At 38.4% G+C, this 26,580-nt stretch overlaps 1 protein-coding gene across 1 annotated transcript in view; it reads right to left on the bottom strand.

Annotated features, from left to right (window-relative positions):
• TRPM6 (transient receptor potential cation channel, subfamily M, member 6) overlaps window positions 1-13,073 on the bottom strand; it is a 126,504-nt gene extending 113,431 nt beyond the window's left edge. The window contains exons 1-3 of the mRNA XM_008579473.1: window positions 12,976-13,073; window positions 10,267-10,305; window positions 3,217-3,394 (exon numbers count right to left, since the gene is read on the bottom strand). Of these exons, the coding sequence (XP_008577695.1) occupies window positions 3,217-3,394; window positions 10,267-10,305; window positions 12,976-13,073 (315 nt within the window). The remainder of the gene's footprint in view (window positions 1-3,216; window positions 3,395-10,266; window positions 10,306-12,975) is intronic.
• Window positions 13,074-26,580: the final 13,507 nt, after the last annotated feature.

Here is a 26,580-nt window from a genome sequence, read left to right as displayed (position 1 = left end):
TGGGGATTACAAGTCACTGTAGGAAGCTTCCTCTGGTTTTCAGGGTTGGCCAACCAATGTTCTCCAGAAGGCCTGAGGTGAGGCAGAAATGCTTCAAACAACTAAAAGCACTAATCAGCAAACCCGTTAATAAAATGCTTTAAGAAATGGGTAAAATGGAATTTTTCATAAATGCTAAGGCTTTTAATTTACTTAACCTTTTCACATATTTACATAATTTAAATTAAGATTCAGAAGCATGTACATTTAACTGATCATAAATTTTACCTCCTAACCATTTTCTTTATATGATGATACTTCAAAAAGTTCGTGGAAAGATTCATATATCTTTTAGTTCTATTTTTACACAAACTTTTTTGAAGTACTCTTGTATATCATTATCTCTCTAAAAACTTTTTTTTCCCAAAATAAGTACTTTTCACAAAACAGTCATCTCTGAATAACCAATGTAACCAAAAGAAAAGAGGAGGGAAATCCAAATCAGCAGGTGGCTCCAGAATCATTTTGCATTTTGCCTAAGATTACATTGCAGGACTGGCTTTCTTTTTCCAGCAAATGCAATCACATCCAGACATTCAAATCACATGAAGATGAGTTTGCCTTCCTCAAGCGTATGCCAACCAACAGCAAGAACAAGCCTTACATATAGGAAGAAATAAAGGTCATAAAAAACCACAAATTATAAAACTATACTAAAAATAACCACAGGTGGAGATCTCCATACATGCAAATGGAAATGATCACAATATCCTCCAGAATATGACAGCAATTTAAAACAATTCTCCATTCATCTTTGAATTTCTTAATATATAAACTTTATTATATAATTAAAATATTAGAATTCCTGAACACTGGGATGGTCCTGCTATCAGAAAATGTAAGTAATAGCAACAAGAATCAGGATTCAATTTACAAGCAAGGAAACTGAGCTGCCATGGCTTTATCACATATTAAAATAGTAGGAAAAAATACAAGTTGACCCTTGTGAAATGGTTTTTGTTATTCCGAATAATGAATAAGGGCAGAGGAGCCAGCTCTGGTTTAGTTGACTTTCTCTGAACCCAACTCTATCTCGCAGGTGCCCCTCCCCTTCAACTGTAAGGTTCATTACTCCTAGAAGATAATTCTTCTAGAGATTTCAAGATAAACAACCTTTTTTTTTTTTTTTTTAAAAGATGACCGGTAAGGGGATCTTAACCCTTGACTTGGTGTTGTCAGCACCACGCTCAGCCAGTGAGCTAACCGGCCATCCCTATACGGGATCCGAACCCAGGGCCTTGGTGTTATCAGCACCGCACTCTCCCGAGTGAGCCACGGGCCGGCCCAAGATAAACAACCTTGACAAACTAAATTATCAGCACTAGAATCTTCTCCACCCAAAGGCCAACTGAAGACTGCAGTAGAGGTTAATGACTTACTCTTTACCCTCTACATTCTTGACATCTAAGTCCCTTTGGAAAACTGCTACAGGTGAGATTCACCTCAAATCCTTTGTGGAAAGAGGTGGGAGGATTCCATATCGATCTTGACTTGGTGTTGTCAGCACCACGCTCAGCCAGTGAGCTAACCGGCCATCCCTATACGGGATCCGAACCCAGGGCCTTGGTGTTATCAGCACCGCACTCTCCCGAGTGAGCCACGGGCCGGCCCAAGATAAACAACCTTGACAAACTAAATTATCAGCACTAGAATCTTCTCCACCCAAAGGCCAACTGAAGACTGCAGTAGAGGTTAATGACTTACTCTTTACCCTCTACATTCTTGACATCTAAGTCCCTTTGGAAAACTGCTACAGGTGAGATTCACCTCAAATCCTTTGTGGAAAGAGGTGGGAGGATTCCATATCGATCAATTTTCAAAAAGGATTGGAGAGGGGAATGAGGACACTTTTCCTGCCAACTACGGAAAACGACACACAAAGTTAAACTCAAGAAGACTAATCACCAGAAATGTATATGATTGTAAAACTGTATTATGAAATTTTATCAGGATTGCGCTATTGGAACTTGTGTTTCAAATCCAACCCACTGACGGTCACACTCCAGGGTGCAGCTGATTCAGAGCTTTCCTGAGGTGGGCCCCACCTGCAGTTTCCCCAAAGAAAGCTGCCTCTAATGGAGCAGCAGGTAATTAACATGCTCAAGAGAAAACACCTGAGGGATAGTGGACCTGTCAATACTATGCAAACCAGGCAAAATTACCATGTTAGGGACAGGAGGAAAACTGGCCTGGGAAACCCAAGTATTATGATATGTAGTGGATGCAGAGAGAAATTCCCCCATATCCTTCCTGAGAAGAGGCTCTCACAAGAATTTGGGAGATGTGAACAGTCACACAGTCCTGGTAACTGCTATGGTCATGCTTCAGCTAATGCCTGCTCCTTGGCAGTAACTTTTCTGCATTCCTTAAGGAAAAAGCAGAACTTTGGCAATTGTCTCAAGGAAACTTGCAGAAAGAAAAAGGTCAAATAAAGAGCTGGCCACACCACACCTGGGAAAGGTACATGCCCCTGAAACATAAAGGAAAGAGAGGGTCAAGCCATTTTGGGCAAGGGAGTCAATAAAATGGATCACTTTTGCAATAAAACTGGTCAGGTCATTGTCGTGGGGCAAACACACAGAGGAATCCAAGACCAGCATCAGTGTTGGAGTTTTTATAGATTTTTATTTTAATGTTGCAGCTCTTTGTTCAGTGTTACAGTGCCTCTTTTTGCTTGCAAGCAAGGAGAGCACTGGGGAGCAAAAACTCCTAAACCAGTATCTCCCAGAACAAAGGAAAAGACCATCTTGTATAGCCTAAATTCCCACTCTTTTCTTGCCCAAGTTCCCATTCAGGTCCTCTTATGTAAATGAGGGATGCAGTCCAGCTAATTTGGATTGGCTGATTATGAGACACAGTCCATTGGTCACTTCTGGAGCCTAATTTGCATCCAGACCTTGGGAGATGTGAGACTGCTCTTAACTCACAGGGGGTGGGTGCAGGAGGCATGCAAGCTAAGTCGCAGAGGCCAGACAGAGTCTGCAGTTAAGGCAGTCAAGCATAGAGTTTCTAAAACAGTTTCTCAAGTGGAAAGGGGGAAAGGCTTAACAATTAGAAAACGCTTAGGGTTCCCTGCAACATTATCTGCTCATCTGCACTTGGAGATACAATTTGGAGATACATTTGGAGGTTATCCTCTGTTCAAAACTAGCAAAACAATTAGGGTTATTAGCAAACCTTGGAGTGGTGGGTGTGTTCTCCATCTTGGAAATTAATAGTGCCAAAGGTATCCGTAGGGCTTTTCTTTGTGTGCTTTTCAACAGACCATTGTTCATTTTTATTATCCTCAGCCGCTGAGATGGTCCAGGCATAATCTATACCATGATGCTCTCCAGTCAATCGGCCACAGTAACACCTCCAATTCAGGGAAGAAAATGCAACTTCAGAACAGAAAACAGATGCAATTTTTCTACATTTTTCTACAGTAATATATAGATGCCATATATTAACAATTCTTAAAACTTCACATCGAGATTTATGTTAGACGTATAATATTGTATTGTCTTCTAAGTTTATAAACACTCATTGTTTCTCTCTCTTGGCTACACATTACAATTATTTGGGGAATGTTTAAAAAATACTAAAAATTTCTTGCACACTCATGTTCATAGCAGCATTGTTCACAATAGCCACAAGGCGGAAGCAAACCAAATGTCCATCGATGGATGAATGGAAAACAAAATGTAGTATACACGTACATTGGAATATTATTCAACCTTTAAAAGGAAGGAAATTCTGACATATGCTACAACATGGATGAGCCTTGAGGACTTTATGCTAATTGAAATAAGCCAGTCACAAAAAGCCAAACATCATATAATTCCACTTATATGAGGTATCTAAAGTAGTTAAATTCATCGAAACAGAAAGTAAAATGGTGGTTGCCAGGGGCTGAGGAAGAGGTGATGGAGAACTATTGTTTAATAGACATAGAATTTCAGTTTTGCAAGATGAAGAAGTTCTGGAAATCCATCTCACAACAATATGAATGTACTAAACACTACTGAACCTTACACTTAAAAATGATTAAGATGGTAAAAATAAACTTATTAACTGTATATTTTAAATATGTGCAGTTGATGGTATGTCAGGTATAGCTCAATGAAGCTGTTAACCAGAAAATCTAAAAAAAATGCTCTAATATGCAATGCTTAAGGAAAGTAAGAAAAAAGTCCTCACGTAAAACACAACATGCACATCAAAATGAAGAAATGTTAACCAGCACAAAACCAAGGTGCAACATTAAAGACATATGAAAACACAGAGCCATCACCAGAAAAGAACCATGAAAAAGACTTGAATTTAAATGTAAATCAAATGATAAATTAATATATATAATATAATGTTAAAGGAAGAAATATTTAATAAATATTCTTGCAAACAATTAGCCATTTAAAAAATATATAAATTTTTTTTTATTTACAAGGGTATTTCGAAAAGTTAGTGGAAAGATCCAGCCACCAATTAAAAAAAAAAGTTCACAGAAAGATTCATATTATCTTTTAATTCTATTTCTTAACAAACTTTTTGAAGTACCCTCCTATACACAGCCATAATTTCTACTATACAATTTAATTTTCAAGGATGACTTTTTTTTTTTTTTTTTGGTGGCTGGCCTGTACAGGGATGTGAACCCTTAGCCCTGGAGTTATCAACACCGTGTATGCTCTAACCAACTGAGCTAACCAGCCAGCCCCCAACAAAATAAATTAAACAAAGTAAAGCGTTAAGCCATTTTAAAACTAAAATTATGTAAAAACTAACAGAAAATATAATAATTATCATATCCGTGAAAATGTGATGAACTCATCTTTGATGAATTAGGAACAATTCATCAAGAAAAATTAAATTACAAGAATTACAAGAAAAAATTAAAATTTGAATATATAGAACTTTAAAACTTTCTGTGATAAAAATTATACATCTGCATACACATTGTATACAAAGAGATAGTTCAGGCTAATTCTAGCCTGAAGTGATTTTAGCCTGAAATGATTCAGGCCAGAAGAAAAACAAAAAATAAATTATTACATATAAAAATGTTTGCCTTTGCTGGAATTATTAATTGAAGATTTAATAAATCTCCTCAACCTTAATCTTGCTAATATTAGCAAAATAATTTGAAACTACAGTATTAAACATTTATAAAGTAATAATGAAACTAACACATTCATACACCCCTGAAGACACAAAAATTCGGGTAATGTATTTGTAAAGTATTATGGCAAAACAAAGAATTATACTTTAAGACTCCAATATTTCTCTTTCAACAACAATTAAAAAAAGAGTAGACATAAAATCAGCAAGGATATAAAATAAGCTTCATTGTATACTCTAGAGCAGTGATCTGCAAAGTGAAGAATGCATGACAATCCATTGGGGTAAGGCAAGAAAATATTAGAACTCCTATTATATTGTTATGTTTAAAAATGAGCAGGAAGTTAAACTTTTGATAATAGAGATTGCCTCTATTACCCTTTCTTGGTCTTGATTGCCAACTTTGAGAAGAGAGAAGCTGACTATGTTGCCCTCGTGAATTCAAGTACATCCGACATATGATTTATGACTACCAAGTGGGTTTAGAGATCACATTTTCTTTTTGCAACCAAAATAGTCTTCACAAAATGAACAAGCAACTTAAAAAGGTTTCTACAATGAAACTATAAACCGTAGGTAATACTAATAATATAAGCACAAGCAAACAATAAGAAAACAGAACTACACCTCTCTTTCCCACCCCTCATGTAAGCTCTCTGTAAGCCACATGATGAGGTGAAAACAAGAAATAAATAATTAGATTTTACATCTTCTTTTAAATATTTTTGAATATTTAATATTTTTATTTTTAATATTTAATTTATATTTAACATTTTAAAAATATTTTTAAACATTTTTTTTTTTTGTTATTTAATATTTTTATTTTTAATATTTAATTTATATTTAACATTTTAAAAATATTTTTAAACTTTTTTTTTTTGTGGGGTAGGAGAAGCAGGACTGGGCTGCTTCTTCCCTAACGGCAAAAGTAGGTGGGAGATTTTTCACTGTACACCCTGTTATACTGTATTTTTGAACCATGTGAAATTTGTCAACAAAGACACACATTACTTATGTAACAGAAAAAATTTAAAATCATCAATTTAAGAAATTAATTTGAACTCAATACTGTCAAAGGCAAACTATCATTCTTGAATTTAAAGGTCATACATCACTTTCAGTTTCTGATTAAAGTTGTGAAGCCTGTCTCAAGAAAAATATACATATATCCAAATTTCTAACAATGGTTTTTAAAAAATGGCATCTTGGGCCACAGATCCCATCTAGACAGTAACACCTGCAATACCCTGCCTGAGAGACTCAGTGTTCCTCTTGACAACTCTTCAGTCTAAATTCCAGCATCTATATTCTAATGTATAATTAATCCTATAAACTATGTAATTTGCATTATACATTAATAAATGTCATATTTAGCTTCTACATTTTATCCTGCTTACCTGATGGCAAATATATCCAAGAGAAGAAAAAAGTGAAAGAAATCTAGAAATGACCTCAGCTCTGTTTCCAAAAAGTTCCAAAGAAGCAATAGAGTCAAATATATTTGAGTACATGGTAAAGAAATATAGCTGGCTTTCGTGGCCTGAAATGTGTCCCCCCAAAATTCATATACTGAAACCCTAACTCCCAATAGTTCCAAAGAAGCAATAGAGTCAAATATATTTGAGTACATGGTAAAGAAATATAGCTGGCTGTCGTGGCCTGAAATGTGTCCCCCCAAAATTCATATACTGAAACCCTAACTCCCAACGTGACTGTATTTGGGAACAGGGTTTTTAAGGAGGTAACTAAGGTTAAATGAGGTCATAAGGGTAGGGTCCTGATCCAATATGACTGATGTCCTTATAAGAAGAGGTAGGGACACCAGGGATGTGCACCACAGAGGAAAGGCCACATAAAGACACAGCAAGAAGGTGGCCATCTGAAAGCCAAGGAGACACCAACCCTGCTGGCACCTTGACCTTGTATTTCCAACCTCCAGAACAGTGAGAAATTCATTTCTGTTGTTTAAGTCACCCAGTCTGTGATATTTTGCTATGGCAGTCCAAGCTGACTCCCACACTGGCTTTAGAATAGTGAGTCATAGCTGATAAGCAGTGATACCCAAAGAGAAGTGCTGAAGCATGGGCAGCCTCAGCCATTAACAAGAGAGCTAGTGGCCATCTAAGAAGCAAGGTGGCCTGGTGCAAGAGCACGGGACCCAGAAATGGTCAATGTCAATGCTGTGCAATCTCTACTCTCCCGGGGCCTCCATCTCCTCAACTGCAATAATGAAAGAATTGGTTGGACAAGCTGGTCTCTGATGTCCTTTCTTTTCCTGTCATTGTATAACTGAAGATGGGACAGTCTTCACTGTCCAGGACCCTCCCTTGGAAGAGCTGATCAGTGGGCCAAGGATACTCACTGTGCAGCCACTCCAGGCAGCACCCAGTGTATTAGTCCGTTGCTGTTGCTTACAAAAAAATATACAGAACTGGGTATTTTACAAAGAAAATGAAATTTATTGCTTACAGTTTCTAAGGCTGGGAAGTCCAAAGTCCAAGGAGCACATCTGGTCATGGTGATAGTGACACTTCACATTGCAAGATGGTGGGGCAGAGAAAGCAGGGAGACTAACCTCATTCCCTCTCTTTTTAAAGCCCTTGGAACCACACCTGTGACCACCATTTTTAATCCCTTCATTACGGCATGGTCCTGCAATCTAATCACCTCTTCAATGCCCCACCTTTCAATTTCCATAAAACGATTTTCCACCCTCTTAATACTGTCACAGTGGGGGGTCAAGTTTTGGGGGGACATTCAACCCAAGGCACCAGGTAAGAAGCTACAGAAGAGACAGAGTGTCTGCAGTTTACAACCTTTTCAGAGAAGCAGGTGATAAAACCTTCAGAGTATATAGAAAGCAACATAAAAACATACAAAGTGTGGGGTTCAATTAAGCAAGGAAACAGGATGTAGACAAAACAAGTCAGAAAATGGAAGACAATATTGGGGTTCCATATGGAAGGGCTCTAGACTCAAAGGGAGGAATAGTAATCCCGAATGTGCAGGATACACATAATCAGTATCTCCTAGTGAGAAATGTGTAATCTGGTCATCCCTTGGAGCTAGGGTCACTCTTCAAAACGAAAAGGCATCTATTCATAAACTGAAAACAAATAAAGATTCACCAGACTGGCTTTTTCTTACCAGAACAGGAACTGAGGTAACCACAATCCACATCTGCTGAGACAACTCATTACTCCTTAATAGGACTGTTCTTTAGTTTAAACTAAGTATTTTTCTCGTCTAATAATCAATTTGATTTGAGTCAATATAGTCTTATTCTGTTTGGGGGTTTGTTTGATTTTTTTTAACCAGTTTTTAAATTGTGGCAAGGTGACCCCATGGAAGGAACAGATCTTTTCCAAAATTTAAAAAGAAAAAATTTCATGTTCATCCTTGAGTTATAAACTTTCAGAAATCCCAAAGTATATATCATTAGCAATTACTAAAAGCTCACTTTATAAAGATGTCAATCCCCCCAAAACTGTTTTATAAATTCAATAAAATATACATCAAGATCATAAAAAGTAGGGCCGGCCCGTGGCTCACTCGGTAGAGTGCGGTGCTGATAACACCAAGGCCGCGGGTTCGGATCCTATATAGGGATGGCCGGTTTGCTCACTGGCTGAGCGTGGTGCTGACAACACCAAGCCAAGGGTTGAGATCCCCTTACCGGTCATCTTTAAAAAAAAAAAAAAAGATCATAAAAAGATTTTTTAGGGAACTTAACAAAATGATTCTAAAATGCATATGGATGTATAAAAGTCTCCAAAAAAGTAAAACAATATTTCAAATACACACATGCACAATAAAAAGAAAGAAAAAAGGAAACAATTTTTTTAAAGAAGCAGACAGCACACAGGGCGTGACCTATCAGATATCAAGACAGACTGGCATTTGACAGGAGCAGATGTAGATCAATGACACTGAAAAGAAAAGTCAGTCACAGACGTACGGGAATTTGGCACATAATAGGGATGGTTTCAGAAATGAGTGAGGCTGGGAGAGACCACTCAGTAACTGATATTGGGACATTTGGTCCTTTTCATATGAAGGAAAAAAAAAAAAACCTAGTCACAGCTACATGCAAAAATGACAAGTTTTAACCATTTTAAACTTCCAGATGGTGTAAAGTAGATGCTTTTCTAGTATTTTTCACATTAGTTATCTCTGAAGATAGTGGGGTTTGGGAGGATACGGACAGGGAAAGAATAAAGTAGGAAGTAGGAGGAGCAAATGAGGGCTTTTCACTTCCTTTCATTATATTCCTATGTCTGCTTTGAATCTTAGAAAAATTTTATATAATCACTAAAAAGAAAGGAAGAAGAAATTGGGGGAAAGGTGAAAGAGGTCAGCCCAATAGAAACTCCCCCCAGCAACCCTGTCTTTCCTCTCCTACCATATCTGTGAGTGCTGTTTTCCTTTCTTCATGACTTGCTACACTGGGGATTCCAAATTTTCTTTTACAAAAATAAGTTTATCATATATATGGTCAATCCATAATATAAACTTCAATCTATGATCATAATTAAGAAAAGGTCATTTCCCTCTGCTTATAAAAGGAAAAGGTAAAACCAGTTATTAACACAATTTAAAATGCAAATCAGTGTTAAAAATTATATTGCACTGAAGTGTTATTTCTGCTCCTAAGTTTGGTATGCACCCACATCATTTGCAAGTTGCCAGTCATAGATCAAACAGAGTGCTTTATGTGAATGAACTCTATTGCTCAAATAAAACGTGATAGTAAAATGAAAATTGAATGCTTTATAAGTGTTGCAATTGGTAGAAGCTTGTGTAAAAAAAGGCCCTTAGCCATTTACATGTCTCAGTAATTCGAGTAGTCTGTTATATTGAAATGATCTTCTCCATCAAAACAATCCCTTTTGGGGGTTGGCCAGTTAGCTTGGTTGGTTACAGCATGGTGCTGATAACACCAAAGTCCAGGGTTCAATCCCTGTACCAGCCAGTAGCCAAAAAAAAAAATCTCTTTTTTAAAACTTCCCTTGGAGAAGTAAATAGCATGCATTTTTCATTGAGTTCATTCAAGATGTGAGGAAACTGTCCCAAAGAGTTTTAAACAGGATGCCTGAAAGTTAAAAGGAATCTTATTTATCTAAATCTTACCTGATTAAATTCTGGCAGACCTGGCATCCTGAAGTACATCTAAATTAAAGAAATAAAGCCTCTGTTAATTTACTGATATAATTGAAAACATATTTAATGCTTATATAGTAAATACATATTATTTCTTATGGGTTGGAAATCAGGGTTTGCTAAGTATTCATATATCATTTCCCAGATATCTCCCTACATCTTTTACCACATGTAATTTTACTGCAACAATATGATCTAATTAATAAAACATTGACTTTGGAATGAAAATACCTAGACTTAAATCTCATTGATTTAATAATTCCTTTAAGCCTCAGTTTTCACATCTGGAAATAAAATCTTCCGCATATGGTTATTAAAAGGATTATCTGAGATAATGCATGCAAATTATCTTACAGTGCCTTGTACATTACAGAGTGTACCATAATGGTAGCTACTATTATTATTAAACTATGGAGATAATAGTTTCTTTCCTGAGAATCAAGAAAGAAAATGTATACAGAAACAATTTTTAAGCCCTAAAACTATCATCTCAAGGGAGACTTATTATCCTCATTAACTATTTTTTATGATTTATAAGATCCTTTTGGAGATGGGGGTTAGCATTGTGGTCACCAAAGATCATATTTTCAGTGTGCAGAAGTTTTAACAGAGAATTCTAGTTAAAACAGTGGAAGAGAAGGTAGGGTTCATAGAATAAGGATCACTGTAAGTTATTCAGAAACTAATATTCAGGCCCTTCACTACTTCCCACCCCAGGCTTTGGGGAATGTCTTTTTGTCGATGCTTTACTTCAATAAGTTGGAAATGAGAAGAAAAAAGACATTGTAATCAAGTCTATTAGAATTGTTTCTTATTAGGAGCTAGAAAAAGAATCAATAAAAAAGATAAACTTTTATCAAAATTTAAAATATTTGGCTGGCCCAGTGACTCACTTGGGAGAGTGCAGCGCTGGTAGCGTGGAGGGCGCAGGTTCGGAGCCTATATAGGGATGGCCGGTGCACTCACTGGCTGAGTGTGGTGCAGACCACACCGTGCCAAGGGTTGATCCCCTTACCGGTCAAAAAATATATATATATATATTTCACTCGGGAGAGTGCAGCGCTGGGAGCGCCGAGGCCAGCCTGTGGCTCACTCGGGAGAGCGTGGTGCTGACAACACCAAGTCAAGGGTTAAGATCCCCTTGCCGGTCATCTTTAAAAAATAAATAAATAAATAAATAAAATAAAATATTGAACTATCACCCTTCTCCTGTCCACCATGACGAAGAAAACTGTACCGAAGTGATACTTTTGAGACTCTTACTAGGATCTAAGAAAAAGATTGGCAGGGAGGACTAGCCACAGTCAGCCATTCCACAAAAACAGAGACTCTTTTTCTCTATAAAATGTAGCATGCCTTGGACCATTCGTGGATTTATGATCATTGGTGTTCTTCCTGAGTCTATGGGCTAACAACAGACTTGGCAATTTTATGACTTTTGATGAGGTTCAAGGTGATTGTGACAATGATTTTCCATTTACAAAAGCAAAGGAGCCACCTGAATTCAACCTGCTTTCCATTGCAGCCACCATTACATCACAAGATGCCATAAAAGATGATGAGAAAAACAAGGTTACCTTGCCATTCTGTAAACATTTTGTGAGCAGGTAAAATGAGAATTTCCAATCACAGGGCTTACAAATCACAGGTAATTCAGTGAGGGTGGGACTAGTAAATGTTTAACAAAGGCAAAGAAAACTATTTTAATCATCCCCAAAGAACTAGAATTTCAAGAATCTCACCATGCTACACTTCGTAAGCATATAATTTCTAAACTTTAAATGAATATAAGGCCAACTGTGCAAAGAAGTCTAAAAATAGAATGGTTCCCCTAATTAAAATATATTCGTTCTTCTATTTTCCGTTTAATTTTTTTTCCCCAAGGGCAATGCCATCCAATCTCAATTTGATGGGACTGATTATTCTGGGGAATTTTCCATAGCCCTTTTTTCCCCTATATTTCACTGGCTGCCTTTTCGAACTTTGTTCTACAAGGAGAGCTTTCAAAGGGTTGACAAGAACTCAGAGTAGTCAAACTCAAATCCTTTCATTCTGCTGTCCATTATCTGCTCAAACAAAAAGCCCTTGAGAAGAAAATGGAACTAAAATTACCTGTTTACATAATCTGAGCACAGTGTCCTGAAATATCACAGTCACTATTGTCCACAGATACTTTAGTTGGGGATAAAACACATTCACAATATTCTGAATATTCAATATTCAGAAGTTGTAAATTATTTATCCAAACCCGGTGGAATGGATGCAGTGCTAGGTAGTTCCCTAATGTCTATCCTCCCATCAAGAGAAACAGGAGCAGCAAGTGAAATGAAACCCACCACACTATTAACAGTGATGTCATTACAACCCCTTACATATCATTAATTCATTAAACAGCTATTTACCAGGAGCTGACTATATGGTAATAGGCACAGGGGTTGGAGTGAGGTACAAAATTGATAAAGTCCCTGCTCATATCAGATTTTCTACAATAATCATGGATTACTTTTATAAAGTGAAAGAAATAAACATTGATTAAAAATTAATAGGTACTAAAAAAATTAATAAGTACTAACTTTATAGATATCAAATCCTCTACACAAGTCATATCTCTGAAGTTTCTACAAACAGCTCTCCAAGTAGTATTACTTTAAAAAGAAAAATGTAAATTAAAAATTGTACCTGTGAGGGTCTTTTGAGCTGGGTATGATTTTATTACATTCTCTCTTTTCGAATACTCCTTCAATCCAGGATTTCTGGGACTGAACAGAAAGTGTCATTATTTTATATTCTAATTAAGCAAGAAAGCATTGTAATCACAGTAGTTCAAGTAGGCAAGATATATTTAGATATCATGGATGCTAATTAAAATCCCAAGGCCAACACCAAACAGACTAAATATTTACTGGATTTACAGATAACATAGGCACAAATAAGCCAAGTGTGAACAGAAAAATAGTCGCAAAGTTAATTGATCCATAATCCTACCTTGAGTAACAAGATCCCTTAAACACACAAATCTCTAGCAAGGAAGCAAAGATACAAGTGGTGTGTTTTTTTTAATCTGCTAAAAGCCACTTTTCTATCTTACACCATAATCCTATGGAGTGAATATTAAGCTCCCAAAACTTCAAAATTCTCACTCCTAGAGTCCCACTTTGGCTAAGACTTCACAGGAAGCTGGAAAGAGTGTGAGGGGAGATCCAACCACAGCGAGATCTGATACACATTCTACAAGCATAGTTTACCACTGGCTGTGTTGCTTCATGCTGCACAGCCTATAACTGTCCTGAAATCTAAGTGGGACATTGATACTTACTCCTCCTAATAAAATCTCTGTCATTGTACAAGATTCAAGTCATAGCCAAGCTCCTCCATAAGCTGTATTACAAGTCTAGAGGCAGAGGACACTGGATCCACCATAGAAACCAACCAGCTACTGCACTTGGCCTTGTCCTAACATGAGAATATTTTAACTCTATATGGTATAAGGATATAAGCATGGATATAACTTTACACATATATGTGGATTAGAACAGAAATGAAAGGGAGGTCAGCCAGAATCCACAAGGGGGCTTATGCAAACTCCAGGCTGGTGCACTCCCATCCCACCACTGAAGGAAGTGCATTAAGCCAGAAAACAAGTTACACACACAGCTGTGACACCTCATTATCACACTGTTGTCAGCTTTCCAGATGATTACAAACGAGGCAACTTACGAAATCCTTTCCTTACTTCAATGAACCTTGTCCTATATGTACCAATCCAAAAAGTAAATGTTCATCACTGATTAGTAATGAGAGTCCAGATCTTGTTAAGCTAAAGAGAAGGGGAAATAGAGATTGACTGATATGATTACAAACGAGGCAACTTACGAAATCCTTTCCTTACTTCAATGAACCTTGTCCTATATATACCAATCCAAAAAGTAAATGTTCATCACTGATTAGTAATGAGAGTCCAGATCTTGTTAAGCTAAAGAGAAGGGGAAATAGAGATTGACTGATTGGTTCCTATGTTTTTAAAACTTATCTATAAACAAAGAACATTCTTAGATCGAAGCCAGAGCCATCTTAAGTCATTCTATCCTCTGATCCCTTTTGCATGGTAGTTACTTTTTTTTTTATGTATGAAAAGACATTCACTAAATTCGTCAAGAACTAAAAACATAAACTTGGAAAAATCCACAGTCACAGAATTTTAAATGAAGTAAATGAACACGGAATTCAAAATCTATTTACTATAACAAGAAATGACACAATCTTGCAGAATTAGTAAGCCCTGTCTCCTATTCAAAAACGTTAACAATTTCATTTATTCATTCTCCAAGCATTTATTAAGTACCTAATTTTTGCAAAGCACTGGCAACAGTGCTACAGAGGAATCAGTAAGTCCTCAAAGAATTCTTCATTTTGAATTTTAAAATATCTGAATCCAATAATTCATTCAACCAATATTTTGGACAGGTCTCCATGCTACATGCTGGGAATTCTATGTCAAACAAGACAAGGTTCCGGCTCTCTAGGAAATGAGAATAAAAAGGAGGAAGCAGGTAAAAATTTACGTAAACTTTATGTGCACCAATGAACTATTGAAAACAGCTGCCAAAAGGGCCTGATTTAGGAACCTATATTTTTAAATTAAGTAGGCTATATGCAACCACCTTTTTTTTTTTTTTTTTTTTTTTTTGGTGGCTGGCCTGGAAAGGGATGAACCCTGGACTTTGGCATAACCACTCCCTTCTTTCAAAAGACTGGATAACTTGGGCCGGCCCGTGGCTCACTCGGGAGAGTGTGGTGCTGATAACACCAAGGCCCCGGGTTCGGATCCCATATAGGGATGGCCGGTTAGCTCACTGGCTGAGCATGGTGCTGACAACACCAAGTCAAGGGTTAAGATCCCCTTACCGGTCATCTTTATAAAAAAAAAAAAGACTGGATAACCAACTCAGCAGTAGGACTATCTGGGCAAAGTAGTCAATATTTTCATGCCTGTTTGCTCATCTGTAAAAATGGAGCTAATAATAATAATAATACCTCATAGAGGTGTTGAAGAGATTAGATAAATTAATGGCTCTCCCTGAGATTTACTAAATCTCAATAAAGCTTAGCTATTAGTATTGGTAATATCAAAGGTAAAAATTAGCTTTTCGTTGGTGTTTTGGGAACTTAACTTCAATGTATTTTTTTTTTTTTTTTTGTAGAAAAATGCCTCCTGACCTCCAAGTCTGCCTCACAAGAACTCTCATACTACAACTCAATGGCTTACACATGTCCATCCATCCCTCGGACTACAGCTCCTATAAAGCCCCGTGGCTGTCATTCCTGCTGCCCAGGGCCCAACCCAATGATCCTTGCATGAGCAACCAAATGAACACACTGAAAATAGAATTACGGGAACCTGTGTGTACAATTTTCTCTCCAAAGGTGTAAACAGGAAGACTGTATCATGACAAAAACATAGAAACTTTCCTCCTGCAACTCCCGCTGAAAATAGAATTACGGGAACCTGTGTGTACAATTTTCTCTCCAAAGGTGTAAACAGGAAGCCTGTATCATGACAAAAACATAGAAACTTTCCTCCTGCAACTCCCGTATCTCTTATCTCAGAACTACCAAAAAGAAAAGCAGCCTTCACGTGCAAGTGTTTCCAACTCTCAGTTTAGAACTTTACTCCCTCCCCCACCCATGACAGTACCCTTGGCAATGCACTCTCCAGCACAGGTGGGAGAAGACCACGTGTTCAGTTCGTCAAAGAACCAAATCTCTGTTGGTTGTGATTCAATAGCCTGAATCTATATGGGACAAATGCCCAATGTGCTGGCTTCTGCCACTAGAGCAGCACATTGTCACAGCAGTGGTAGGTGGACAGTGCAGATTATGCCATTTCTGTCCTGGCAGTCTTCATAGACTGGGGGCTTTGGCTTGTTTTTTAATTGTTGTTATTTGGGGGAAGGAAAGGCAGAGGAGAAAGAAGGGAAATAGTGTGGGTCTCAGTCTGCCTCACCCTAAAACTTAATCAGATTTTACAGGCCATCTCAGGCCTGAGGTGAGGGTGGGAATTGCAACGTAGCTATAGTAGCTGTAGGTAAACTAACCCCTTTCCTCGCTGACAGTGTTTCTACTCCAGGGTTTCCAGATAACAGATGGTCTTAGGGAAAATCTCTGAGAAGGCATAGTCTTAGTGGCATTCTTTAATTTTTGAAACATGATTTTTTTTTTTTTAAATCCACGGGGCTGTGTAATTGGGTTTAAGGGAGACAATGGTAACAGACCATTTGAGGGTTTTTATTAAAGCTTTTTTTGTACCTTAAAAACCAACTAACATCTAACAAATACTTCTCCAGTGGAGCTGACGACTTGATTCCATTTGGACACCACACACTGACAGGGCACTCTGTCAGCTGTCTGTACCTCGTGACCTTATTGTCATCCACTTCAAAAAAGAATGTTATCTTATTTATCTTGGAATCTGCAACCATAGGGAAGCACCAGAATGGATCAAATAGAGACAGAAATAATATTTTCAGACTCCAGGTGGACATTTGTTATTTTCTCTACAGATCTCCTCCCTTGGAATAAAGACCCCTTCAAACCGGGTGCCAGGCAGATGGACTTCCAGGGGCACCAACACAGAAACTGCATCAGCACATGGCCAGCCCACCCACTGAAAGACTCATCTCAGGGCCTTCTACCAAGTTTTGTCCAAATTCTGCAGGGACACCTCATCTGATTCATTTGATCCAAGAGGAACGATCTTAAAAAAAAAAAAAAAAAAAACAGCATCCAAATCCCAAATATTCAAAAATCAAGGGCCTTAGCAGTACTTCATTCAGAGAATACAAAATATACAAAATAAACTTACACATTTTTCTCCTTTTTGGTAAAGCACTATTTTGCTGGTAGTAATTTTTTTTTTTTTTGTAACATCTCTAAAAATGAAATGTCAACTAAATAACTCACAGTTCCCTAAAATGCCACTTGTCCTGTGTAGGTGAGAAATTTTACTAATGTTTTCATGCAATGCTTTGTTGAGCAAAGGCATTCAGGACCTCAGAATGAACCGTAAAACTCATGAGTAAATGAGTAAAACGTTTACGAACTTGCCACTGAGCCAAATGAGGGATTAGAGGATCACCCCTCCAAGCAGAGCGTAGTATAAAGGTGAAAACTAAAGTGGGGTCATGCCCCTTCCTGCTCCTCCCCAAATGGGTTAAAGCCCCCCCTCGTTTCAGTCCAAACACCCAGTTTCAAAACAGCAGTGAAAGACATCCTTTCCCTAAGCTTCACGTGCTTCAGGGTTGCCCAGTCTCCTGGGGAACATACACATGAGACATTTATAATCTCAGATCATGTTAAATCATTTTGATCTAAAGGGGAGAGGAAATGGAAGGTTCCTTTATGAGTATTCTTTACAACCATCCCTGGATAGTAAAACACAGGGCTTTAACAGAATGCTGGGCGTATTTGTTGTACAATCATGCCAGTCTGTTCAGATTTTCCAATTAGATGCACTCAATCCTCTCCAAGTTCCAGGCAGCAAAATACCCACAAATTTGTTATCTGTGTACACAGATGGTCTTTATTTATGCTCCAAATATCATGTTAAATTATCCAAAACGATAGTAGGGACTACATGTGAGAGAATCATATGGTCTAAAAAACCTTTTCTTGGGGTGGCTAGTGAAACCATACTTTTAAATAATTGACTTTTAGGAAACATCCTCTGGGACAATAAAGTATATTAAGAATTGCAAGTTATATTTTATTTATGTCATCTACAGTAAGGTTTATATATACATTGGAGATTATTTGTCTTATATTTTCCAGTGTAGCGTAGTATAAAGAACACCTCGACAGGATTTTGCTTCTTAAAATTTGGTGGAGACACATACCACATATTTAGCTTAGACAAAATCAAAATCTTTGCTAAAAGAATGAGAGAGAAGACTAGAAAGTGAAAAGTGATACACAGAGAAAAACAATTTTAAAAGCGTGGGCAATTTTACTGCTGTTCCACATTCAGAAGTGTATTATGCCCAAGAACAGAAGTCTCTTGGGGGCTTAAGATCCCTTCACACTCATAAAAATTACCAAGGACTCACAAAAAGCTTTTGGTTATACAAGTTATATCTACTAATATTTACCATATTACAAATTAAAACTCGGACTTTTACAAATATTTATTCATTAGCTCATTTTTAAATAATAATAAACCTCTTATAGGTTAGTATAAGAATTTTCAAGGAAAAAAGTTTATGGGAGGGCCGGCCTGTGGCTCACTCAGGAGTGCGGTGCTGATAACACCAAGGCCACGGGTTCGGATCCCATATAGGGATGGCTGGTTTGCTCACTGGGTGAGCGTGGTGCTGACAACACCAAGTCAAGGGTTAAGATCCCCTTACCAGTCATCTTTACAAAAAAAAAAAAAAAAGTTTATGGGAAGAGCATTGTCTTGTATTCTTGTAAATCTCTTTCAAGTTTGGTTTAGGACAGCTGGACTCTCCTATTTGCTTCTGCATTCAATCTGTGGTAATAATTGGTTTGGGATAAGTATGTAAAGAAAATTGGTCTCACACAGACATGTAGTTGGAAAGGGAAAGAGTATCTTAATAGCCTTTTTAGGTAATTTTGAATTCTTCACATAATTTTGGAAAAGCTCCACTGTGGCACTCATGAGAGAATGAATAAAAAGGGCAAATAACATCTTGCTACCATTGAGAAAATAATTTTGACTTTGGGTACCCTTTGAAAGGGTCTCAGGGACCTCTAGGTGTCCTCAGACCACATATGGAGAACTACTGCCCACAAGCAACGTGCAGTAGGGCAAGGTGAGTGAGGGACAGAATATGCCATTTCCAGTTGGTCTAACCTCCCACATGCACGTCTTAGTCTGTGACCTCATCTCAATGACTAGATTCTAGTATTTCAAGATCCTCTATTTAATCTGGTGCTCAACTTAAGAAAGTGCCAACATAGAGAAAAAGCTATTAGAGATAAAAATCTTCATGTACTGTAGTTTATGAGCAATGGCAAGGACTTTTCAAGGATAATTTTGAATGCATTCCATTTTTAACCTTATAGTTGACTTTAGTGCCTACTATACCCACCCTTCCAAAGATGTCCTTGACATCAGTGACCTTGAGAAGCTTGAGTGAGGAATCAGCCCTTCACAGCCTGTACATGGGATACATTCTACCAGTTTATCCACTTCTCCTTTAAAGCATTGATACCTCTAGGAATAATAGCTCTATTCATTCATTTGTTTTAAAAAAATACTCTGGGCCGGCCTGTGGCTCACTTAGGAGAGTGTGGTGCTGAGAACACCAAGGCCACGGGTTCGGATCCCACATAGGGATGGCCGGTTCGCTCACTGGCTGAGCGTGGTGCTGACAGCACCAAGTCAAGGGTTAAGATCCCCTTACCGGTCATCTTTATTAAAAAAAAAAAAAAAATACTCTGGCAACTCATATTATTCTAATAAAATAAATAAATAAAATAGTGTCCCAAATACCAACATCAAAAGGAAAGTGCCTATGTTTACAGATAGATATCAAGTAAGGGAGTAAGTTATAAACAGCACAAGGGTGGGCCCTAGGAATGTGTAGAAGGAAAAATCCCTCTGCCTTCAGATACCGTACTTGAGAAGTCTTCACGAAAGACATGGAATTTAGGAAAGTTTCTAAAAGACAACAACGGTTTTGAGAGGTGGTGACAGAATTTTATGGTAGTTAGAAATGCAGGGATTTCAGCCTGGAGAAGAATTCAGAAAGGCCACTGAAGAGCAGAGCATAGAGAAGACAAAAGTACTTTTGGAAACATCTAAACTTAAGAGTACAGAACAGTTCAGGGAATAAAGAACAAAGAGTTACTAACCAGGATGGTGACAAGATACTTGCATTAGGGAAGGGATAAAGTTTCTCTCTTAATAAAAAAGTTTGCATCATGACAACAGCAGTAAATTTCTAAGAAAAAATAATGTGTTTAATACTGCAAAGAAAGTAAGAAGGATGGCACTTTTTTTTTTTTTTTTAAAGATGACCGGTAAGGGGATCTCAACCCTTGGCTTGGTGTTGTCAGCACCACGCTCAGCCAGTGAGCTAACCGGCCATCCCTATGTGGGATCCGAACCCGTGGCCTTGGTGTTCTCAGCACCACACTCTCCCGAGTGAGCCACGGGCCGGCCCATAAGGATGGTACTTTTGTCTATGATGAATAAACCAATTGAGAGAGATTCAGGAAATAGGTTGTAAAACAGAGAGGCAGCTAGTTCGTGGGAGAAACAATATTAGAAACAACAGCCACTAAATCAACAATATAAAGCAAAAGCCAACGTTAATGTAGCCTTTCATATATGCCAAGGGCTGTATCAAATGCTTTACGTGCTTTAGCTAAAGTAATGTTCACAGTTATGTGACTAGTAGCAATAACTATTCCCTTTTAAAGGGGAGATGCAGACTCTATCTAACACCAATGCCAGAAGTTTTTAACATTAGTTTTACATGCAAAGTTGAAAGTTTATTTTATGTTGAGAAAACAGGACGTTGTGTGCAGACAAAGAAGAAATCAATGAAAGAAAGAGTGCGAAGATACAAGATAGAATGAAAATGACTGTAGAAATCTTGGGGAGGGGTGGGGAGAGGGGTGGAAGGAAGTGGTGTGGACAGTCAAGGAGGAAGGTTCAGCCTTGAACAAAATGCTTCCTCTTTTGATAGAGACAAGGCATGGATGACAAACTTTTCCTTCTTGGCAATTTTGCCAAAGACCCTAATCCCCACATTCTGCAGAAACTCACAGCCCATTTAGCTCTGAGGGTTGCAAACCTCAGCATTCCCTCTTGCCGCTCTCAGCCAGAAGGAGAAAGGAAGGAAGAAGTTACGCAGTCCCCCTTTCTATTGCCAGCACTTTACATTACAGCAGCACAGTAGAGTACATTTTCCAAAATATGTTCTATGGATCACAAAGTTGTCAATCAATCAGTGATCCACCAAATTTAAGATAGATGGAGAATACCAATGGTATCCCATTGGACACCCCAAGAAGAATGCAATATTCCTACCATACAATATTCCAGGGATGTATTAGTTTTCTGTTGCTTATAACAGGATACCTGAACCTGGGTAATTTATAAGAAAACTAAATTTATTTCTTATAGTTTTGGAGGCTGGGAAGTCCAAAGTCAAGGTGTACATCCTCTTGATGAGGAGTCTCTACGGAGTCCCAGGGTTACCCAGGGTGTCACACGGCAAGGAGGTGGAAGAACGCTTGAATATGCTCACTTGCTCTCCCTGTAAAGCCCCCAGTCTACTCCCTGATAACCCACTAAACCATTAACTCATTAATCCGTGAATGGATAGTCCATTCATGAGGGCCTAGTCCTCATAATCCAATCACCTCTTAAAGACCCCACCTTTCAGATACCATATTAGGGATTAAGTTTCTACACGAGCTTGGGAGTCACTGAAACCACAGCAAGGGATTTCCCTACTAAGCTCACTAACCATGTGTACCTCAGAATATGTAGGTCTCCAGACATCTACATAAGGGAATAGGAATTTGGGGTACAAGATAAGAGTAAATGTAACTGGAGATCACTGGGCATTAGAAAAATCTGGGCAAGCCATAATGGAAGGGAAGGAGGCAGGGAAAAGAGCAAGATAAAGTTGATTTCTTCCCCAGCCTGCAGATAATTTCTACCAGCAAACTAGAGAAATCTTGCTCTCTCTAGATGAACGACCCCAGGGCTTGTTAGAGTAATTTCCAGCTCTCCAGCTATTAATTTTCATGGGCATTTCCTTAGCTACACCTAGAAATAGGTACTCCCCTTCTATTTAAAAACAATAATATAACTACTGCTGGCTGCCTGCAGTCAACAAGTCCTCACCAGTTTCCGGTGCCCAGGAGTTAGTTGGTTTGAACTGTGACCTACTTGCTATATTCTCCAGGTTGCAAATTAGTGAAGCATCACCAACAGTTGAGTATTGGAGCCAGGAACACTGGCCTTCCAGAGGTTTTGAGAACTGTGTGCTGGAGTGCGGAGTCAGAGCCAGCAGCAGCAGCAGCTCAGCCCGAGAGGAGGCCCTATCACCAGAGGTTGGTCAGCCTGAAGGACCAATGGCCACCATCAGTTTGGATTCTGAAAACTTAAAGGGCTTCAAGATTTTGTGTAGAAACACCTTGTATCAGAGAGGCATGAACACAGCCAAGAGATGTGTCTGGCAACCTTTTCCTAGGACAAGCAGATTTGGTATCATTCATTAAATTCTTGAGTTTTCTAGCACTGTCCCTTACTAACCTGCCCAACAGGACTTTCTATACCTCTCTATAAATTTAGTTTTTAAACTGGTTGTTGTAATATTGAGGGGAGTGAGTTCTTCAAGCTGGAAACTATTCATTTCTCTTGAAAATAATGTCTTCATGCAGTTACCATGAGCTAATACTGTAATAAAGAATGGTCTTTGTACTGGTTCTTAAATAAAAAAATAAAAACAATAATAGTAATTACAGTCACTTCAAGTAAACCCTCTACAACAGTGTGCCTAATTGTCACACAACAACAAAAACAAAAAGATAGTAATAATGGTATAATTATTATAATGCTGCACTTAGTTCTTATATTCTATACCTTCACTCTGTGATTCATGGAATATGCTAAATCAGGCCCTGGCAACTTTTTTTTAATAGGTATTTCTGCAAAAGGCACAAAATCCACAAAGCACAACAGATGATACAGGGAAAAGTTAAATCTCCCTCCCATCCCTGTACACTAGCCATCCAGTTTCCCTTCCCAAAAGCTAACCTCTATTACAGTTTGTTGTGCGTTCTTCCGAAGATATTTTGTGCATTTATAAGCATGTTCCAAAAAAAATTTTTTTACATAAATATAGGCATATTATATACACTATTCTGCACCTTGGTTTTTTTTTTTCACTTATTAATAATGATATGTAATAACCTTACATATCTGTACACATAGAGTTGCTCCATTCTTTTGGGGCAGGACCAGTATTCCTATTTTATTTTATCTTACCTTCCCTTATTTTACCTTATTTTTTGCTGCTTACAGGTATGGAGATCCCAACCCTTGACCTTGGTGTTATCAACACCAGACTCTAATCAACTGAGTTAACCAGCCAGCCCCAGTATTCTTTTATATGGAAGTCACATCATTTATTTAGTGAATCACCTATTCATGTATATCTGTGTTGTTTTTTCCTTACTTATGCAACATACACACAGCATAGCTTTCATGTACATGTACGAGGGTACTTCAAAGTTTGTATTATCTTTTCATTCTAACTTTCCACAAATTTTTTGAAGTACCCTCCTATGTCTGTAGAATATATACCAACAAGTGAAATTTTTAAGTCAACACAGATATAGCCACATTGTCCTCCATGAAGGCTATACCAATTTTTAAGCAAAAGACATGAGTTACTAGCAACTTTTAAGCAATAAATACACTGAGTATAATGCATTTTAATTGCTTTAAGGACCTACAGTATTTCTGATTATTCATATTCGACTTCCTTTCAAAAGGACTTTGAGGTGACCAAACTTTTCAGTTTAAAAAAAATAATAATAACAAATAGAATAAATAAACAAAAAGCTTTATTGCCAGAAAACCAATCTCCTTACACATCCGCAATGGCTTTAACGTTCAGAAGTTTAAAAAGTATCTACAGCAGAATTTTGAAAATGTGAATATGAAACAGCAACAAGGACAACTGAAGACCAGAAGACTTCAACCAAAAGATTTCAGTGAAAAGTATGCTCTAATTTTCTGATTAAATATCTACAAAAGTCATGTCTTACGACTTATGAAGTACAGGCATACTTCAGAGATACTGCAGGTTTGGTTCCAGACCACTGCAATAAAGCAAATACTGCAATAAAACAAGTCACATGAATTTTTTGGCTTCCCAGTGCATATAAAAGTTGTGTTTATACTATATTGTAGTCTATTAAGTGTGCAATAGGATTATGCCTAAAATAACAATGTGCATACCTTAATTTAAAAATACTTTATTGCTAAAAATGCTAACAGTCATCTGAGCCTTTGGCAAGTCGTAATCTTTTTGCTGGTGGAGAGCCCTGCCTCGAGGTTGGTGGCTGCTGACTGATCAGGGAGGTGGCTGCTGAAGGATGGGTGGCTGTGGCAATTTCTTCAACGATGACAACAGTGAAGTTTGCCACATTGATTGACTCCTCCTTTCATGAAAGATTTCTCTGTAGCATGCGATGCTGTTTGATAGCATTTTACCCAGAGGAGGATTTCTTTCAAAATTAAAGTCAATTTTCTCAAACCCTACCACTGGTTTCATCAACTAGGTTTACATAATATTCTAAATCCTTTGTTGTCATTTCAACAACATTCACAGTATTTTCACCAGTATGTTCCATCTCAAGAAACCACTGTCTTTGGAGCCAGCCTATGGCTCACTCCGGAGAGCGTGGTGCTGATAACACCAAGGCCACAGGTTCGGATCCTATATAGGGATGGCCGGTTAGCTCACTTGGGAGAGCGTGGTGCTGACAACACCAAGTCAAGGGTTAAGATCCTCTTACCGGTCATCTTTAAAAAAAAAAAAAAAGGAAACCACTGTCTTTGCTCATCCATAAGAAGCAACCCCTAGTCCATTAAGGTTTTATTGTGAGATTTCAGCAATCAGTCCCATCTTCAGTCTCCACTTCTAATGCCAGTTCTCCGGCTATTTCACTGCAGTTACTTCCTCCACTGAAGTCTAGAACCCCTCACAGTCATCCACGAGGAAAAAAAGAAAAGAAAAAAGTTTTAAAAAGAAGAGCTTCAGACTTTTCTTCTGCAGCTTCCTCACCTCTCTCAGCCTTCACAGAACTAAAGAGCGAGGGCCTTGCTCTGGATTAGGCTCTGGCTTAAGGGAATGTGTGGCTGGTTTGATCGCCTATCCAGACCACTAGAACTTTCTCCATAGCAGCAATACGGCTGTTTCACTTTCTCATCATTCGTGCGTTCACTGGAGTAGCATTTTTAATTTCCTTCCAGAACTTTCCCTCTGCATTTACCACTTGCTAACTGTTTGATGCAGGAGGCCTCGCTTCCAGCCTATCTGGGCTTTCGACTTCCCTTCTAGCTTTTTTTTTTTTTTTGTCCTTTTTTGAGACCGGCCACATCATCCCTATATAGGATCCGAACCCGTGGTGGGAGCGCTGCTGCGCTCCCAGCGCCGCACTCTCCCGAGTGCGCCACAGGCTCGGCCCCCCTTCTAGCTTTTGGTGTAAAGGGACCAACATGCAACTCTTCATTTCACTCGAACGCTCAGAGGCCACTGTACGGTTATCAACTGGCCTAATTTCAAAACTGTCCTGTCCCAGGAAATAGGGAGGCCTGAGGAGAGGGTGCGAGATGGGGAAATGGGAGGTGTGTGGAGCAGGCAGACACATACAGTGTTTCTCCATTAAGTGTGACGTCTTAAGGAATGGTTTGTGGCACCCAAAACAGTTACAACAGTAACACCAAAGATTACTGATCTCACACACACACACACACACACACAAGATCACCAATCACAAATCATCATAACCAATACAATGATAATGAAAAAGTTTGAAATATCACAAGAATGACCACAACGGGACACAGAGACACAAAGTGAGCACATGCTATTGGAAAAATGATGCTACAGACTTGCTCGAGGCAGGGTTGACAGAAACATTCAATCTGTAGAAGACACAGGATCTGTGAAGCTCAGTAAAGCAAAGTGCTATAAAATGAGGTACGCCTGCAGCAGGGTACAGGAGAGAAAGAAGGGAAGGAGGAGCCAGAGAGCGAGGTTCACGACGTTTTACTGCCCATCGACCATGGGCAGCCCACTCGTCTGTGTGCTACTCACCTGACTGGGTATATAAAACCCTCCCTATTTATCTCACTGGGTTTTTTTTTTTTTTTTTTTTTTAAAAGATGACCGGTAAGGGGATCTTAACCCTTGACTTGGTGTTGTCAGCACCACGCTCAGCCAGTGAGCGAACCGGCCATCCCTATGTGGGATCCGAACCCGGGGCCTTGGTGTTATCAGCACCGCACTCTACCGAGTGAGCCACGGGCCAGCCCTCTCACTGGGTTTTAAAAGAAGCAGAAGAGTCTGCTTCTTTTAAAACCCAGTGAGATAAATAGGGAGGGTTTTATATTCTCACTGGGTTTTAAAAGAAGCAGAAGAGTCTTATTGCAAACTTAACCTGTCCAAAGCTGCATCTGTCATTGCTCTCACCAAAACCTGCCCCCACCAACCCACCCTACACTTTCTATTC

This window comes from Galeopterus variegatus, unplaced genomic scaffold (genome assembly GCF_000696425.1).
Source record: "Galeopterus variegatus unplaced genomic scaffold, G_variegatus-3.0.2 Scaffold1891, whole genome shotgun sequence".
Taxonomy (NCBI): domain Eukaryota; kingdom Metazoa; phylum Chordata; class Mammalia; order Dermoptera; family Cynocephalidae; genus Galeopterus; species Galeopterus variegatus.
This window is presented reverse-complemented; position numbering and strand designations above follow the sequence as displayed.